The following is a 17,027-nucleotide window of genomic DNA, read 5'->3' as shown; positions in this document are numbered from 1 at the left end:
CTTATCTGCCATCTGAAAGAAAATAAAGGATATTATTAGACTACTAGTATGGGACCCACGATTAGACCTCCGATTTCATTCATGTAAAAATACAAACTAATTATCAAACCATCGTTTTTTGCATAAAATTGTTATATTTGTATTCCTCTCATCAAGACCTTCAATTTGATACCAAACATGACTAGGTTTGGGTGTAAAATAACAAAATCAAACATTTTTACATAGTGCGGCCCCGAAAATGGCCCTAAATATATAAAAGTGGCCGGTGGCCACCCAGGACCACCTCTGATTTCATTTATTTTTTGCATACATACTTCTACCAACAAGTGTAACATTTGAGAGAATAGACATTAAAATCCAAGAACCTAAGGGCGTTTGATGCACCCTACCGGCGGCGAAATCATTTCATCTCCTGATTCCAAGCTGGTCACATCGATCACATCCAAGCTGGTCACGGCGGCCGCGTGATTGTGCACGTCTTCCTGGATCTCCTCCCCCTCTTCCTGGCTGGCGGCATCATTGGAAGGCTTGGAGTTGATGATTTATATAAACGACATACAAAAATAACGTGAATTAGCGTCGTCTGAATTTTAAGATCGTAGTTAGGTCGGCGCGATTCTTGGCCGTTCTTATATAGGGCAAGGACGGCCGCCGCGCAGTCGGGCTCGGACGGGTGGGCACGTACGCGTGCGTACTGCGGTCGTAGTGGGATCGGGGCGAAGACGTGTGGGCACGGGCTAGGACTTGTGGCGATCTTGCCGCGCACTTGGAGGATCGGGCTTTGTCGGCGCGGCGGTCACGGCGCGATCGTATGGGAGTCGTGGCAGGGGTGTTTTGGTATGACTGTGGGAAAATTTACAGCCGATCTTGCCGAAAAGTCGTGTTGGTGCGGGGAATCGTCAGATCGGGGCGATTCGTGGCCACTCAAATCCGGTATGACTGGGGCTTTAATAGGGAGGGTAGGTATGCTGATAATTTTGTTCTATCAATTCTGGGTAAATGGTCTGATTTAGTCATAAAATGTTCATTGATTATGTTAGCTCCTTTTTTTCTCCTGGATTCTATGGAATATAAGGCTCTCCACATTTATTGGCATTTCCCCCAATGGGGCTGAAGCACAAGGTCTGCTGCTCTCACACCGCAGGCAAATCGGTGGTCTGGTTTTTACCGCCTCTTCGCAGATATTGCTCCCTCTGCTCTCTTTATTACCTTTGTTAACCCTTTTCAACCGATCTCTTACTTGCTGATTTCAGCATTTCCTTCTTTCTTGCTCTCTCGCTCTTCCTTTCCTGTTCGTTTATTATTCCGTTTTTTGTGTATACAAGATCGAGGCTCGTGTAAGAGCTAGAAATCACATCAATCACATCAATCACAAAAAAAAAAAAAAGCCACATAAAACATATGATAAAGAGAGCGGGAGACAAGATGGGGAGAGAAAGGGAAGCACAAAAGTACAACAGCAGAGAACAGGGACATCGGGAGGTCTGTGGGAGGGAGAGGGCTTGGGGGGAGGAGGCATGGGAAGGTGGGGGAGGGGGGGGGTGGTAAAGGTATAAAACACATGGACACTGTTAGAACTTGCAGGAAAGAAAGAAGTCGGTATTTCAGGAAAAAAAGTGGATTTGGGGGGAATTAACGGGGGTAGAAGAGATCAATTTCTCTGGCTGACTGTGTCCAAAGAGACCCTTTCTGGTTGTGTCCAATTGTTTCTCCGCTATGCCACTGTCAATTTCTCCGCTATGCCACTGTAAATTTCTCCGCTATGCCACTGTCAATTTCTCCGCTATGCCACTGTCAATTTCTCTGCTATGCCACTGTCAATTTCTCCGCTATTCCACTGTCAATTTCTCTGCTATGCCACTGTCAATTTCTCCGCTATGCCACTGTCAATTTCTCTGCTATGCCACTGTCAATTTCTCCGCTATGCCACTGTCAATTTCTCCGCTATGCCACTGTCAATTTCTCCGCTATGCCACTGTCAATTTCTCCGCTATGCCACTGTCAATTTCTCCACTATTCCACTGTCAATTTCTCCGCTATGCCACTGTCAATTTCTCCGCTATGCCACTGTCAATTTCTCCACTATTCCACTGTCAATTTCTCCGCTATGCCACTGTCAATTTCTCCGCTATGCCACTGTCAATTTCGCCGCTATTCCACTGTCAATTTCTCCGCTATGCCACTGCTCTCCCATGAGCCTCATTCTTGATAATGGAGAGAAAGAAAAAGTGATTGATCGTACGCATTTATTCACTTTTAAACCCCAAAGAAAAAAGTCCTTTTTTTATACAAAAATTGTGTTTTTGCATGTTCCCCTGCAGTGAAGCCACCCATATTCATTAGTGATGACTTATATCGAAATAAGTATGCCCATTGTCCATTTGTATTACTCCTGTAAACTCTCTTGGTGGATTGGCGCACCCAGGCCCAGTCGTGAACTCTTCCAAAGTGGAGAATTTACCCTGGACAAGTCACAACTCCATCGCAGGTAGCAGCCCACAGTGGCTTACTCTTCTACAATGTGTCATGGGGTCTTTAATGCCTACAAGTGAATGCAACACAGGTGGGGCAGTCATTAGTATTACTCAATGCAACATCCTACCTACAAAGCACCTGGTAAACAGGTAGCAGTCAGGTCGGAAATGAAGACGGCTCAAAGCGAGTGCAGTGCCTCCGTGCCATCTCCGGTAGATGACATTTTTGGTGGAGAGATCAAATACCATTTCGGAAAGGAAATACGAGACCAGGCTCATTTGTGCACTGGGAGAGTAAGAGGTATCTTTTACATGAATCGATAATGCATTTCCATTTCCATTGCTGCTTTCTCTGATAACCTCAATCGCATTGCAAGACATCTACTATGACAACTACTTCTTTAATGGCTCCAATTATTCCTACCTCCTAGTGGGCTTGGGCAGGGAAAGTTTTTGGCCCCAATTCTTTAATACACCAGTTATTATTATATTCACTGTCTGTTGGTGATTTGACACTAAGGTATGACTATCTACTGTATAAGAGAGCTGTTCGTGTGTGTGTGTGTGTGTGTGTGTGTGTGTGTGTGTGTCGCCATTTTTCTCAGAGATGGCTGAACGGACCTTCGTCAAACTTTCAGAGGTTCATCAGTGAGTGCTTGGGAGTGTTTTAGCCCAAAAAAAGAAAGTTCGTTTTTGGGGGATTTTAAAAACAAATCGCTCGATAGTGCCGAAGCCTTTTTGATTAATGACAGCTTTATACAAGTACACATTCGCATAAATAAATACAAAACAATCACCAGACATTTGAACACAAATAATAAAGCAATTCCGGCAGCGGTCAAAGTTTTTGTTTAGGCTTCTTCCTCTTCCCAAACGTCATCATACTTAACTCAGAAACGTGATGAACAGCACATTCACCTGCATATATTCAACAAAAAGGTAAAATGATGATTTGACATTTGTGATGGATTTTGATTTGGATGTAATTGCTTTCCCATTATATCTGCCCTCATTTCAAATATGTTAATGTTTCTTTTTCGCTTGAGCAACGCCGGGTACTCCAACTATAAACACTTTTATAGCTCATTCAGGGGCCGCGGCCTCATTCAAGGATGTGGGTGACCGGGAGAGGGGCGTAAATTCTCTATGTAAATGTGTACCATGTTGCGCCACCTGGTGAAGGTGGCAGAGGGTATTACAATTTCCTTTTTTTACCTGTGCAACACAGGTTATGAAGCACTCTTTGCACGGGGAATTTTTTCCTCCTTCCCTTCCTCCCCCAAAACGGAGGGGCCTGTGAAAGCCACCCCCCCCCACCCTCCCCCACCTCTGGCAATGCCGGATACTCCTGCTAGTAGTATATATACATGAGAGTGAAGTCCATGGCACGTCATCACAAATCCCCAAGCTTCCCACCTAAAGCAAAGCTGAAAGAGAGCAAAAGGTTCGAACAGGAATGAGCCATTATCAAATTTTGAGTGAAAATACTGTTTTGACCCCTATGACCCCCACCCCCTGAGGCATGAATCAGGGCTAAAATCCCCAAAAATCATTACAAATTTCATGCAACCCGCAATGTTGATTGCATATACAAAGTTTCATTAAAAGATGTTTAAAAATGAGCCCCTAATTGCTTTTTTTGGAATTTGACCTCACCCGAGAGGGTTAAAATGTATTTAATTTTAAAAATTACAATTTTTTACAGGGGTCAAAATGGGAAATAAATTTTTTTAACTCAAAAGCTGCTGTTGCACCTTCATACCATGTGGTGAGCATAACTAACGGGTTTGGTCGAACTTCTGCCCAGCCGTTTAGGAGGAGATGGCATGACAGGCAGACAGACAGACAACTAGATTACAGCTCCCACCTCCTCCCCTCCCCTCCCCCCCCCCCCCCCCCCCGTTTAAAAAAAAAAAACATGGGGTAATTTTTACAGTCATATATTAAGACAAACATTACGAATTCAACATGTGCAGCTTCATTTGTAGCATGGCCTTTCTTATTTTTTTGAGCACACTGCACCATAAATGGATGCTTGTATCATCCAAATAGTTTCTACATATTGGTATTCTGGCAGCATCCCGTGCCCGAAGACGCACGATCATCGCTCACCTGCTTGTTGTGCCCGCAACAGCTGTTCAGGGGTGGCGAGAGAGCCACCTTCGTACCGGCACACTGCTTCCGCTTCTCGGAATGTGAGGTTGTATTTACCTTGGCGTGATTCGCGGTGGTACACGCCAGCCGCATTCTCTGTCTCGCACAAAGAGGGACAAATAGCATGAAAAGCTACTCTAGAGGTGGTTCCACCTGCAGCTGGTACCTTGTCAGATCCAGACTGTGAAAATTTCAAAAAAACATTTTTGTTTGCTCCCTCTGTTTGCAGTAGTGTTTAAAAAATTTTTTTTAGGACATGCGAAACCATCCTCACCTGCATAGTCCTTCATCCGCCTTGTACCCCCTACTGAAAAAGTTGCAAATCCATAAAAATTTACAAAAAAGGTAAATTTACAAAAAATGAATTTTACAGGATTATTTTTTGGCAATTATTTAAAATAAGGTGGATCATGAAAGGTATGTGAAGGCCATTGATCCCAGGTGTAAATGAGAATTAAGCCGGCTATGGGAGAACTAAACTTTATGAAGACTATAGTCGGTCTCTGTCAGAATGGGAGGAGGAGGAGGGAGGGAAGAAAAATAACGTCAATTAATTTCCCCAACCAAATGATGAGACAGGTGTGCGAAACACCATGGGGAGAGAAGGTGAACCGGCGACGTTTTGAACATGACCCCTTCCTCTCACTCATACCCAAAATGTCCTTCACCTCCTCTCCCATGGTGGTCTCTTAACATATAATTGAGAAAATTAATTATCGTTAAGCTGGAGAGCCCATCTTCATTCGCTTGGGCATGATTATGCATTAATACCTGTCAGTTTGTCTGTCTGTGGGCAGGATATCTCAAAAAGTTATGGACTGATTCGCACAACACTTGGTGGACAGGTTAGCTGTCTGATAAGAACAAATCGATTCGATTTTGGTGAAGATCCGTATCCGCCATCTGGATACTATTTCTTTCTTAATTTTTAGCTCGGCCACGCTGAAGATAAATGGACGGAGGTTATGTTTTCACCTCTGTTTGTCTGTGAGCAGGATATTTCCAAAAGTTATGGATGGATTGGGATGAAGCTTGGTGAACAAGAAGACAGTGATTCGATTCTGGTGAAGATCTGCATCCGGATCCGAGGTATCTTTTAAGTGATTCTTCACCATTGAGAGATGGGGCCAAAAACGAAATATAGCAGGATATTTCAAAAAGTTGTGGATGGATTATGACAAAACCTGGTGGATGAGTTTGTTAGGTGCCAAGAACAGGCTGATACGATTTTGGTTCAGATCCAGATCCAGATCTGGCCTATCAGTGGGATTCAAAACATAAACCGTTAAGCCTGTCCGAGCACTGTTCTAGTTCGTGTATATTTTCTTCAACGGATATTTTTTGAAGGTTTTGTGAGTTTTTTCCTGCGATTTCGGCTTTGAGTGACATGAGTATATAAAATGTCACCAAGATGGTACGCAACATTTATGTTGGTGAGTGGTTCGTCAGAAAGACCTTAATATATTAGTGTCCACAATTAAGAACTATAAGAGCAATAACAAGAAACAAGCTGAAGCTGACCGAACCCCTTCATCGCCTAAATAATATATGAGGAGCGTTCAAAAAAGTTCTACGAAACAGGTACTCACAAGAATTTTTGTATAATATAAATATTCAATATTACATTAGTATTGGATATGAGAAAAAAACCTCCATTATCTAAAAATCCTCTATTATCTAAAAATCCTCTAATAACTAAAATCCTCTATTATCTAGAAATCCTCTATTATCTAAAAATCCTCTATTATCTAAAATTCCTACATGATCTAAAAATCCTCTATTATCTAAAATTCCTCTATTATCTAAAAATCCTCTAATAACTAAAAATCCTATATTGTGTAGAAATCCTCTATTATCTAAAAATCCTCTATGATCTAAAAGTCCTCTATTATCTCAAAATCCTCTATTATCTAAAAATTCTCTAATATCGAAAAATCCTCTAATATCTAAAAATCCTCTATTATCAAAAAATCCTCTAATATCGAAAAATCCTATATTATCTAAAATCCTCTATTATTTAGAAATCCTCTATTATCTAAAAATACTCTAATAACTAAAAATCCTATATTATCTAAAAATCCCTCTAATATCTAAAAATCCTCTATTATCTAAAATCCTCTATTATTTAAAAATCCTCTATGATCTAAAAATCCTCTCATCTAAAAATCCTACATCATCTAAAAATCCTCTATTATCTAAAATTCCTCTATTATCTAAAAAATACTCTAATAACTAAAAATCCTCTATTATCTAGAAATCCTCTATTATCGAAAAACCTCTATTATCTAAAATCCTCTATTATCTAAAATCCTCTATTATCTAAAAATCCTCTATTATCTAAAAATCCTCTTATTTAAAAATCCTCTATTATCTAAAAATCTTCTCATCTATAAATCCTACATCATCTAAAAATCCTCTATTATCTAAAATTCCTCTATTATCTAAAAAATACTCTAATAACTAAAAATCCTCTATTATCTAGAAATCCTCTATTATCTAAAATCCTCTATTACCTAAAAACCTCTATTATCTCGAAATCCTCTATTATCTAAAAATCCTCTATTATCTAAAAATCCTATATTATCTAAAAATCCTCTAATATCTAAAAATCCTAGAATATCTAAATAGCCTCTATTATCTAAAAAATCCTCTATTATCTAAAAATCCTCTGTGATCTAAAAGTCCTCTATTATCTAAAAATCCTCTTATCTAAAAATCCTCTAATATCTAAAAATCCTCTATTATCTAAAAATCCTCTAATATCTAAAAATCCTATATTATCTAAAAATCCTCTAATATCTAAAAATCCTCTAATATCTAAAAATCCTCTATTATCTAAAAATCCTCTAATATCGAAAAATCCTATATTATCTAAAAATCCTCTAATATCGAAAAATCCTCTATTATCTAAAAATCCTCTAATATCTAAAAATCCTCTAATATCTAAAAATCCTATATTATCGAAAAATCCTCTATGATCTAAAAGGCCTCTATTATCTCAAAATCCTCTATTATCTAAAAATCCTATAATATCGAAAAATCCTCTAATATCTAAAAATCCTCTATTATCTAAAAGTCCTCTAATATCTAAAAATCCTATATTATCTAAAAATCCTCTAATATCTAAAAATCCTCGATTATCTAATAATACCCTAATATCTAAAAATCCTATATTATCTAAAAATCCTCTATGATCTAAAAGTCCTCTATTATCTAACAATCCTATATTATCTAAAAATCCTCTAATGTCTAAAAATCCTCTATCTAAAAATCCTCTAATATCTAAAAATCCTATATTATCTAAAAATCCTCTATGATCTAAAAGTCCTCTATTATCTAAAAATCCTCTATTATCTAAAAATCCTCTAATATCTAAAAATCCAATATTATCTAAAAATCCTCTAATATCTAAATAGCCTCTATTATCTAGAAATCCTCTATTATTGAAAAATCCTCCATTATAAGGCCTTTAAATTAGTGACCAAAGAGCGTGACCGTACCAAGTTGGATGGAGTTCCGCCAGACGTCGCCGGTGAGAGACCATCCGTGCGTCACACAAGGGAGGACGATGAGGAGTGCCATGAGACACAGAGCGATCTCAGACATGGCGGCGATGCTCGCTGATCGAGCTCAAAACGAAGTCGGAGGAGCACTTCGAGGTCGGGACGTAATCCCCACAGCTTGAACGTGTTTTCTTTTCACTCCAGTGAGTCATGAACGTTTAATGGAAAACAGATGCGGAGCTATCGATGGCATGATGGATGATCGGACAACACGAGTGCTGCTGTTCTCTCCTTGCGCCGAAACTGTCTTCCTTCAGAATCTTTACTTTTATATCTCCTGCTCTCATCATATTCTCGATATATTAAAGTACATAAAATAAAAAATAAATAAAAAATGCATATGTACATCTATAATTATATCTAGAATATAATATATATGCATATATACATATATAATTATATATACAACATAATATAATATATATACATTATACATATATAATAATATATATAATATAATATAATACATATATATATATATATATATATATATATATATATATATATAATTATATATAGAATATAATATAATATATATGCATATATACATATTGTTACGGTTTTGCCGAGACCCTCGTTCCCTTACCAAGGGGAGATTAAGCCCCTTGTTCTTTTTGGGTCGTCTCAACCGCGAGACTTGAGTCGCCACTCCCGGGCAGACGCAGGACAGGGTTTCAGGACAATTCTTGCACGTACCTAAGTACCTACGCCGCCACGGAAGCGGGGATCAAGTCTCGCACGAACCACCCGTAATTTGAGTATGTCTGAGCGGATGGCGTAACACGTGGTCCGTGCAGTTACCTTATTATTGGAACCCGATTAGAGCGATATAATTTGTACCACGCTTAGTCAATAGATGGAAATGACGGGATCGATCAAATATAAGGAAGAACACAGGCTTATTTACAGCTATACAAGGCAAAGAGACACAGAGCAGGCACTTAAGCAGTCTCAGCTAAAGCCCAGACAATGGGCCCATTCACACTCACAGGGGGAATGAAGGAAGGATGGTTCATGCGCTGAACGCGCCGGCTTTGTTGTTCAGGAACAGCTCGCCCGGCGTGGCCCTCTGCGGTCACAGCACATCCCTCGATGAAGGCAGGCAGGCAGGCGGGAGGGATCCTCGCAGCGCGTATCTCAAACAAAGGCAGGTAGGCGAATATGCGCTTCTCTCGCCCAGCTCGGCGGTTCTTCACAGTGCGATTAATATAACAGTGCGCTTTCACTCTCGCAACTCAATTCCTTATCTGACTCAAGCTCAATTCAACAGAGGACCCCGGCTCATAACTTGGTTCAGCGCACCTCTCCTCAGAACTACTAATTCAACACAGCGCTTCGAACTGATAACTCAAGCTCATCACTCAACGCAGGTCCTCCTCAAAACTCTCTTAACTTGTTCACAACCCAGCGCATGCCCTTCTCACAACTCTACGCTCCGAACCAACTCTCACAACTCAGGTGGGGGCTTCGGGCACAGGGTTATATTGCCACGCCCTGGCCCGTGTCGAATGTTCCAAACCACGCCTTTTGCCTCAGTGTTAAGCCACTCCCCTCGAGCCCTGATTGGCGGCTCGTGCTTACCGGTCACTCCCACTTCTCCTGTCCCGCCTTCCTTCGGCCTGCCTCGACTTGTCAGGCTGGCCTCGTGGTAATTTGCGCCAAAACTCAAAGCATCGAGGCGGCATAAAGCATTGGAAGGAGACCTAACTCATTATTCTACTCAACGCAAGACTACACATAGGAAAGGTCTACGTTTACACTTACTAAGAAATAACTGAGCTTAAACGAGGCTACATGTTGTAGTGTGACTAACTATGAGGGGGAAATTATCCTTTATTTGTAAAAACACAGAACTGCAACACTACCCACCTCCCTCGTCAGACTCGTCCCCGTGTCGAAATCAACAAATGAAACGACCGGTTTGGAGAATGACATGCAAAATTAACTTTACTTTTACATGTGACATATAGGTGTGGTTCCCCCTAACATTTACTCTAACCCGTGTATGCGACAGTTTTAAAACACTAAATATGTCCCTCCTATTGCGTTGAGTAGCTACCTAACAGAATCACGCCCACAATTAACCGAAATCCGGAATTTGTCAAACTAAACACATAGCCGGTGGACAGCATTTTTTATTTACAAGCACAAAAACTTAATTTATTTACAATTCTATGACCCAGGACCTGTCCTTTTGGAAGAGAAGATTGGAGGGGAGAGAAAGCACAACAAAAACACAAAACACACTCATAAATCATAACACTTGCTGCTTGCATCTTGCTTCTTGCTTCTTCTGTGTGCCTATCAAACCGCTTAGCCCCCGGACCGGCATACAGGGCATTTTTGATCTTCAGGGCTACCTAAACTTACAAATCTTCTCATCCCTAGAACACCATGATAAAAATGCACAACAAATGCTTTTATTTCATTTCGTTGCCAGGCAGGGCCAAACTTATGTGGTCCGACTGCATGACATTAATGCCACTCAAAACAAGTGGTCCGAAGATGCAAGGTGATGTTGCAGCAAAGTGCTGCACAGCAGAGGTGCAAGCCCACAAAGCTTGTGGTCCGGTCCATGAGTGTGTAAGGTGCAGCAAAGTGTTTGTGGCAGCAAAGTGCTGCACAGGTGCAGCAAAGTTATAACAAGGGGGGGGGGAAGGCCCCTCCTGGCAATTTACCCCCTGATGCCCACCTTGGCATTGGGCAACCCGGGTCCTTCCTTTGGATCCTCGGGCCCCACTCAACACTACAGCTACCCGGCTCCCAGAGCCCACCTGCAGCCTCACCTGGCCGACAAACTACCAGTAGCGGAGTGCCCCAATAACCATATGCACCAATTAAACCACACGCCCAGCCATTCCACATACTCACGCACCCTACAAAGCACTTCGTTCTACTACCTGCACCACAGGTGTCAATATCCATACAAATTTTGCCTATACCCTCTACCTGGCTTTACATTACCCACCCCGGGCGTCCGTGAATGGGTTCCACCTCCCCCCATTCACTCCTTCGCACCATGCATTCCACACCTTCTTTTCCACACCAAGCATTCCACACCATTCATTCCACACCATCCATCTTGCACACCATGCAAGTCAATTCACACTACTACTTCCACACACCAAATATCTTGCACACTATTTATTTCACACACCTCTTTTCTCGCACACCTTTTGTGCTCACACACCTCTTTCCATACACCTCAACACAATTCCATTTGTTTTCCACACAATTTCTCACACACACAGCATCATCTAGCTAACTACTTCCCCTAAAACTCGTGCTTCCCCGTCGTCCCGTTACACTATGCACTCCCTTTGTCATTATCAACCATCTAATCTACCTACGTCCCCACAAGTGTCACTACTTAAATCTTGTCCCTGCAGTCTGCTAATTCCCTACCATTATCCTAGCCCTCCCTCGGCTAGCTTCGGTGCCCCATGGAGGTAACCATTGCTGGCACCTCCATGTGCCTGTCACTGCCATCCCCCTAAACTAATGCTCATGGGCCCTGTCCGTGTGAGAAATGGTCAAACTACCATTCCTCCACGTAGGGTACACTACTTCCATCAGTCTGCTACACTTTGAGCCTCTCCATCTATGGAGGTACATCGTCACAGCTCGGCTTTGAAAGGCTGAGCGATCCATGCGGGTGGTTGGTCTCCTGTATGTGGTGTCCGTCCGGCGTTTTCGATCCAAAGGGGGAGGTATGGATGGGCCGAGGTGCAGGGCTCCATACCTGCGCGGGGCCTCGCAATCCCACACACGGTGACCCAACCGGCTACGGTCGGAGCACCGCCACCGCCAGGGTGCGCATCTCCGAAATCTCCGACCTCCCCTTGAACCTCGCCGATTGCCTTTGCCGCCACGGCACAGCACCAACCATACAGTGCGGGGGCCGGCACGAATCGTGCACGGCGGTCCTTGTGAAACCGCCGCGGCACCGATCCCCGCCGGTCCCTGCTGCACACAACTCAACGGGGGCTCACGTCTGCTATCCGTCCCGCTAAACGCTACCCCGACCACGTGAAAATTTATATTCTCTAATATAATTGTTGCATAGATCACGCTCAATACATTTCAAACTGATCAGACTACGCATTGTCCCTGTCTAATTATGACATCATAATTATGGCACCAATGACGTCATTGTTAACAAACACCTATTCCCCATATGGAGTTCTTTACAATGAGCCATGTTTCAATTTTTTTCCATGCAGCGGTTTTGGAGATATAGAGGTGCAACATTTTTCGGTTTTTCCAAGATGGCGCCTGTTCCACATGCCCGATGACGTCATGATTATCATTAAAATATTCTACACGAGGAGGCGCTCCTGTGGTGAAAATTTCGTGCCCATCAGACCAATAGTTGCTGAGAAAAAAAAAATCACAATGATCGGATAAGTGTTGTACTTGTCGAATTATGAATTATGACTTACTTTTTCCACATGTGAAATTTGCATTTATGTTTATTTAAATTATACAATGGACTACAAAATGTAAATGTTTCATGATATTTGTTATATTATATCACCTTTATCTTTCAATATTGTTGAAATGAAGATCAAATAGCTGTATGTTGAAATATGTTGAAAAAGTCAAAACTTTACATGGGGTGTACTTACTTTTTCCACATGTGAAATTTGCATTTATGTTTATTTAAATTATACAATGGACTACAAAATGTAAATGTTTCATGATATTTGTTATATTATATCACCTTTATCTTTCAATATTGTTGAAATGAAGATCAAATAGCTGTATGTTGAAATATGTTGAAAAAGTCAAAACTTTACATGGGGTGTACTTACTTTTTCACGTGACTGTACGTACGGCACACGGCACACGTACGGCACACGGCACACGTAGACAACTGAATGTTTAACCCCGCTTTTCGCTTCGCGAGCGCAGGGTAACTAATGGAAATAGAAGTCGCTGGTAAATCTTATGAACAATGAATGAAGCTGTGAAAGAACACTTGGGTTTTATAATACAATATGGTCAATTATTATCAACAACTTGAGTATCACGTAATTGTGGTGGCCGACAGTCATGGTTGAGATGGACTTCGCCGTTTTTGACAGATTTAATAACATGTTTTACGTCTTTTTTTCATTTGAGTGCTGAAATGGAGGTTTATATAGATCTATAGATTATTATATATAGATCGATAGATTTTTACATCGTGACAAAAGTTCAAGTTGGGGGTGCGCGTTATGCGCAGCGGCGCGTTATAGTCGAAGTTTTACGGTACACGCACACAATCTGTCCCATAAGGGCAAATGAAGTGAGATTCATTATTTTTTCGTTCAAGAATGTTTTTTTTCATGATTTTTTTTCGTTTTTTGCAGGTGTCCATGATGGCGCTGAGTGAGGAAGAAAGCATCCAGGTAATCCTGCTTGTAGGAGGACTTCGGAATCATCGAGAGTTCGGAATCGACAGATTGAATTCAACAGATGGTTCCAGACTTATGTGACACCCTGTATATCCATATCTCTCAACCCCTTTAAAAAATATATTTTTGACAATCGTTCACCGAGGAACTTCACTTATAACTACTAACCTCTGGGACTCACCAAGTGGCATCTCTGCCAAATTATAATTGGATCCTTTATTTTTTATTCTGCTGTGCTCTCCGTTATCTCAAGGTTCACCCCAATTTATGAATTTATTTATACTCCCGCGTGGTGCCGCTGTCTGCCGCAGCCTTTTTATCAATAGACCACCGTCCAAATTATCCCAGAGCAAGGGCAACCCCCCCCCTCCCCCCCCCCAGACCCCCATCCCTCTTTTTCTCCATGTGACTTTGTGCTGGCTGATTGTGGCCGAGGGGGCGAATGTCACAACAATATTTTATGTATGCCCTTATGAATTCATTGTTATACTGTCATGGAATATTAAAGCCGCTATATATTGTCAGGGAACATTGCTCGATTTCAGAACATCATGCCCCAGAGAAAGTGGTTGATGGAGTATTGATGAGGAATTATATATAATTGCTGTTTGAGATTGGGTACCTCCATCAGGACTGATTCTACCATTCTAGTCATCCCAAAATCAATTGAGGGGGAACACGATTATGATGGCAACATGAGACTCCAAGCAATGCCAACCCTGGCCTTAGACTTGGCAAACCATTGATATAATAATCCCAAGATGGAAGAGAACTCTGCAACAGATTGTCGGATTGACTGCGACAGATGGATGGTATCAACTAAAGGTTGATGAGCATGTTTACCACCGTCGGAACAAGCTGTGGCTGACTTTTCAACTGTTAGGCTTTCATCAGAGCAAAATAATGCAATGGTGGAGAGACGCTAATAAAATGTGCATGGGTCAAAGTCTGAACGAACTCCATCAAAGGTCAGGGGTGAAAGCTCAAAGGAACTGGATCAATAGTTAAATGGAGGTGGAAGGAGTGTTTACATTTATTAGGCACATGTCAAAGATGAAAGGGACCAGATAAAAGGTGAAAGACCAAAGGAAGTTGCTCCAAATGATTAAGGAATTGCAATAAAAGAGCGGAGAGAAAATTCGCAAAAGAAAAATGATGAAGAAGAAGAAAAAGAGCAGGGAAGTAAAGAAGAAAAACAGTTAAGCAAAAGACAAGGAAATGAAACAACTAATTTTATTAGTGGAATAAAATTAAGTAAATGAAAATGTTTCATTAATCCCATTGTGTGCTAATGCACTGAGCGTGAAAGTATATTATTGCTCTTTGTGCTTCTTGGCATCTATTGTTCTGTGATGAAGAGAAATTTTACATTAATCATAGAGTGCCTTCAGAAAGTATTCACACCCCTTGACTTTTTTCACATTTTGATGTTGCAGCTTGAATTTAAAATGGATTATAATGAGATTTTTATTTTTGGACACTGATCTACACATAATCTTTATATATAAAACACAGTTTGTGTGTGTGTAATGTTACCGATAGACTCCTAAACGGAGAGGCTCACGTACTTGATATTTGGCACAGACATGGCCATTGAGCCTGGGAAGGACATGGCCGACCTAAAAATATTTGACGAGATCCATATTTTTTATTCAGATTTACCTCAGCGCATTTTAGCGAGGAATATTATACACGGAATCTGAGCGGTGGCAGAGCAGCGCGCTGATTCGCTCAGAGCGATCACATGATGTTCCATCCCCGCCGCCAGACCATCTATATATATAAAACACAGTTTGTGTGTGTGTAATGTTACCGATAGACTCCGAAACGGAGAGGCTCACGTAATTGATATTTGGCACATACATGGCCATTGAGCCTGGGAAGGACATGGCCGACCTAAAAATATTTGACGAGATCCATATTTTTTATTCATATTTACCTCAGCGCATTTCAGCGAGGAATATTATACACGGAATCTGACCTGGTGGCAGAGCAGCGTGCTGATTCGCTCAGAGCGATCACGTGATGTTCCATCCCCACCGCCAGACCATTGAACATAAAACACAGTTTGTGTGTGTGTAATGTTGTAATGTGTGTAATGTACGGGTCTCCCTTCCCCGCCCGGCAACGCCGGTACTGGATGGCGTCACAGGATCGGTGAGTCTCCAAAATCCGCTTCGTGCTGTTGCGAAGATGCAGGACGATGTCGCGATTGTTGTGCTGCTTTCCAACCATGAGAACTGCAACGTCATTGTTGACTGGCCCTCCCCTTCCCCCTCCCCCCTCCCCCTCCCTTCCCCCTCCACCCTACCCCCTCCCCTTCTCCCCTCACCCCTCCCCTTCTCCCCTCACCCTCCCCCTCCCTCCTCCTCCTCCCTTCCCCCTCCACCCTACCCCCTCCCCTTCTCCCCTCACCCCTCCCCTTCTCCCCTCACCCTCCCCCTCCCTCCTCCTCCTCCCTTTCCCCCTCCCCCTCCCTTTCCCCCTCCCCCTCCATTTTCCCCCTCCCTTTTCCCCCTACCCCTTCTCCCCTCCCCCTCCCCCTCCTCCCCCCTCCCACCCTTTCCTCCCCTCCCCCCCTCTCCTCCCCTCCCCCCCTCTCCTCCCCTCCCCCCCTCTCCTCCCCTCCCCCTCCCCCCCTTTCCTCCCCTCCCCCCCTCCCCTCCCCCCTCTTCTCCCCTCCCCCCCCTCTTTCTCCCTCCCCCCCTCTCCTCCCCTCCCCCCCGTTCCCTCCCCTCCCCTCCCCTCCCCCACCCAGCAATGCCGGGTACTTCTGCTAGTAACCCATAATGGCAAAGTGGAATTTAATTCAAAATGAAAAGCTGAAACGTCTTGAGTCAATAGGGAATTCAATTCCCTTTGCTATGACACTCCAAATTGAGCTGAGGTGCATCCAATTTCCTTTCATCATCCTTGAGATGTCTCTTCAACTTGATTGGAAACCACCTGTGGCCAATTCAATTGATTGGACATGATTTAGAAAAAAAAAAACTTTCTATATAAGGTCCCACAGTTGACAGTGCATGTCAGATCAGAAACGCAGAGCAGAAACCATGAAGTCCAAGGAACTGTACGTAGAACGCCGAGATAGAATTGTGAAGAGGCATAGATCTGGGGAAGAGGATAAAACAACTTCTTCAGTGTTGAAAGTTCCCAAGAGCACAGTGAGTTCCATCATTTGAAAATGGAAAGAATTTGTAACGACTCAGACCCTTCCTAGAGCTGGCTGTCCGGCCAAACTGAGCAACCTGGCAAGAAGGACTTTGGTCAGGGAGGTGACCAAGAACACAATGACCACTCTGACATAACTCCTGAGTACATTGGCTGAGATGGGAGAACCTGTCGGAAGGACAACCGTCTCTGCTGCACTTGACAAATCTAGGCTTTATGGGAGTGTGGCCAGACGGAGGCCACTCCTGAGAAAAAGACACATGGCA

General features: G+C 42.5%; 1 protein-coding gene across 1 annotated transcript in view; it reads right to left on the bottom strand.

Annotated features, from left to right (window-relative positions):
* LOC137431049 (tumor necrosis factor-inducible gene 6 protein) overlaps positions 1-8,341 on the bottom strand; it is a 29,601-nt gene extending 21,260 nt beyond the window's left edge. Inside the window, exons 1-2 of the mRNA XM_068121928.2 lie at positions 8,129-8,341; positions 4,587-4,724 (exon numbers count right to left, since the gene is read on the bottom strand). Coding sequence (XP_067978029.2) covers positions 4,587-4,724; positions 8,129-8,234 — 244 coding nt within the window. The 5' untranslated portion in view covers positions 8,235-8,341. The remainder of the gene's footprint in view (positions 1-4,586; positions 4,725-8,128) is intronic.
* Between the last annotated feature and the right edge of the window lie 8,686 nt (positions 8,342-17,027).

The sequence above is a fragment of the Myxine glutinosa genome, chromosome 7 (genome assembly GCF_964187855.1).
Source record: "Myxine glutinosa chromosome 7, kmMyxGlut1.1, whole genome shotgun sequence".
Taxonomy (NCBI): domain Eukaryota; kingdom Metazoa; phylum Chordata; class Myxini; order Myxiniformes; family Myxinidae; genus Myxine; species Myxine glutinosa.
This window is presented reverse-complemented; position numbering and strand designations above follow the sequence as displayed.